The sequence below is a fragment of the Colletotrichum jinshuiense genome, chromosome 4, assembly GCF_051148585.1.
Source record: "Colletotrichum jinshuiense chromosome 4, complete sequence".
In the NCBI taxonomy this organism is placed as follows: Eukaryota; Fungi; Ascomycota; class Sordariomycetes; order Glomerellales; family Glomerellaceae; genus Colletotrichum; species Colletotrichum jinshuiense.
In genome coordinates, this window is record NC_139311.1 from 18,939 (window position 1) to 20,376 (window position 1,438).

Consider the following 1,438-nt stretch of genomic DNA (forward strand, 5'->3'; position numbering starts at 1 on the left):
ACGTGATCCGCGTGTTCAGTCTGCAAACGGAATTATTCTACTTGAGCGCATCAAGTAGGTGCTCCGTACACATTTCCCTTTATATAGCTATAGATATCTACTGCGTTTACTTTTAATCTCAAGTTCTGGCTCCTTAGTTGACCACATTCTTTTATTTTCAATCTCAATCTCGAATTAAAACATTACTTGCTCCACATTCATTTTTCTGATTGTTCTATTTCACCATGGTTGCTCTAAAGTACGCCACTCTCCTGGCAATGAGCGGCTGCGCCTTTACTGCGCCGGGCAAATCCGCTACTCGATACCTCAATCTTCCTGCCCAGTACAACAACGGCACGGTAACGGTCGAGCATCTCTCTGTCGATGGAAATCTGGATGGCTTCAAGATGCAAACTCCGGCTGCTCTCGGTACTGCAGACTTCTGGTATTTCGATGTTTTCTCAGCAGCAACCAATCAAACACTCAACATTGTCTTCTTCAACTCCGGCGAATTTAAGCAATACCCCCACCCGCTGTCTGTTCAGGTCTCGGGTGTCTATAGCAACGGCACCGACTTCTACTACGAAGCCCTGGCTGATGAAGGAGTTACCATCTCCAATGGCCCAGGTGGGATACGTGGCAACTGGAAGGGCATCGGTAGTTTCAAAGGCTCTTCTCTAAACATAGACAATGTCGAGTATGTTATCAAACTTGATTCTGCAGACATGGATATCTCTGGCTCGATCAAGTTCAAGGCGGTACGTCGATTCCAGAACCTTTCGTCTCCTCCCCTTCCCTTGCTGACCATCGACATTTCTATCTGTCTCAGACTGCACCTGCTCACTACCCTTGCGATATGAACAGCGCCGTTGGTGTGAACCAGAACCTGCTGCCGGGTCTGTACTGGGCCAACGCCGTGCCTGATGCCAGGACGGTGGTTGACCTCAAGGTGAAGGATACCAAGATCAGCTTTAAGGACGGTGTTGGATATCACGACAAGAACTGGGGTAATCAGTCGATTATCGACGGTCCTAAATACTGGGACTGGGGCCATGGCCGACTTGGCCCTTACTCTATCGTCTGGTACAACCTCCTCGACTACGAGGGCAATGAAAGCCGCAACTCGTACATCGCTAAGAATGGCGAGGTCCTACTGGTTAGCTGTGGCTCAGAAAATCTTGTAGTGCGACAGAAGGGTGGCAAAGCTGTTTGGCCTCCTACAACTGGTCTTTTGGAGACAGAAGGCATTACTGTTAACTACACTTTACCCGATGGCCAGGAATTTCTAGTCGACGTCACTACCGAGCTAATTGTTCGTGATGAACATGGTGCCTACCAGCGAGCGAACGGCATTCTCAAGGGCGGGATCAAAGGTGAAGAGACCTATGAGGGCAAAGCTCACTATGAAGAGTTTATCTTTGGAGTTGTTAACGATTACACCCCCTCAACTTTATCTTGA

The 1,438-nt window shown here is 48.5% G+C and overlaps 1 protein-coding gene across 1 annotated transcript; it reads left to right on the forward strand.

Annotated features, from left to right (window-relative positions):
- Window positions 1-257: 257 nt before the first annotated feature.
- EsH8_IV_000004 (uncharacterized protein) lies at window positions 258-1,438 on the forward strand (the record flags this gene model as incomplete). The annotated part of the gene is made up of 2 exons (XM_083264894.1): window positions 258-737; window positions 809-1,438. 2 exons carry the CDS (start codon window positions 258-260, stop codon window positions 1,436-1,438), a joined length of 1,110 nt encoding a protein of 369 aa, XP_083123789.1.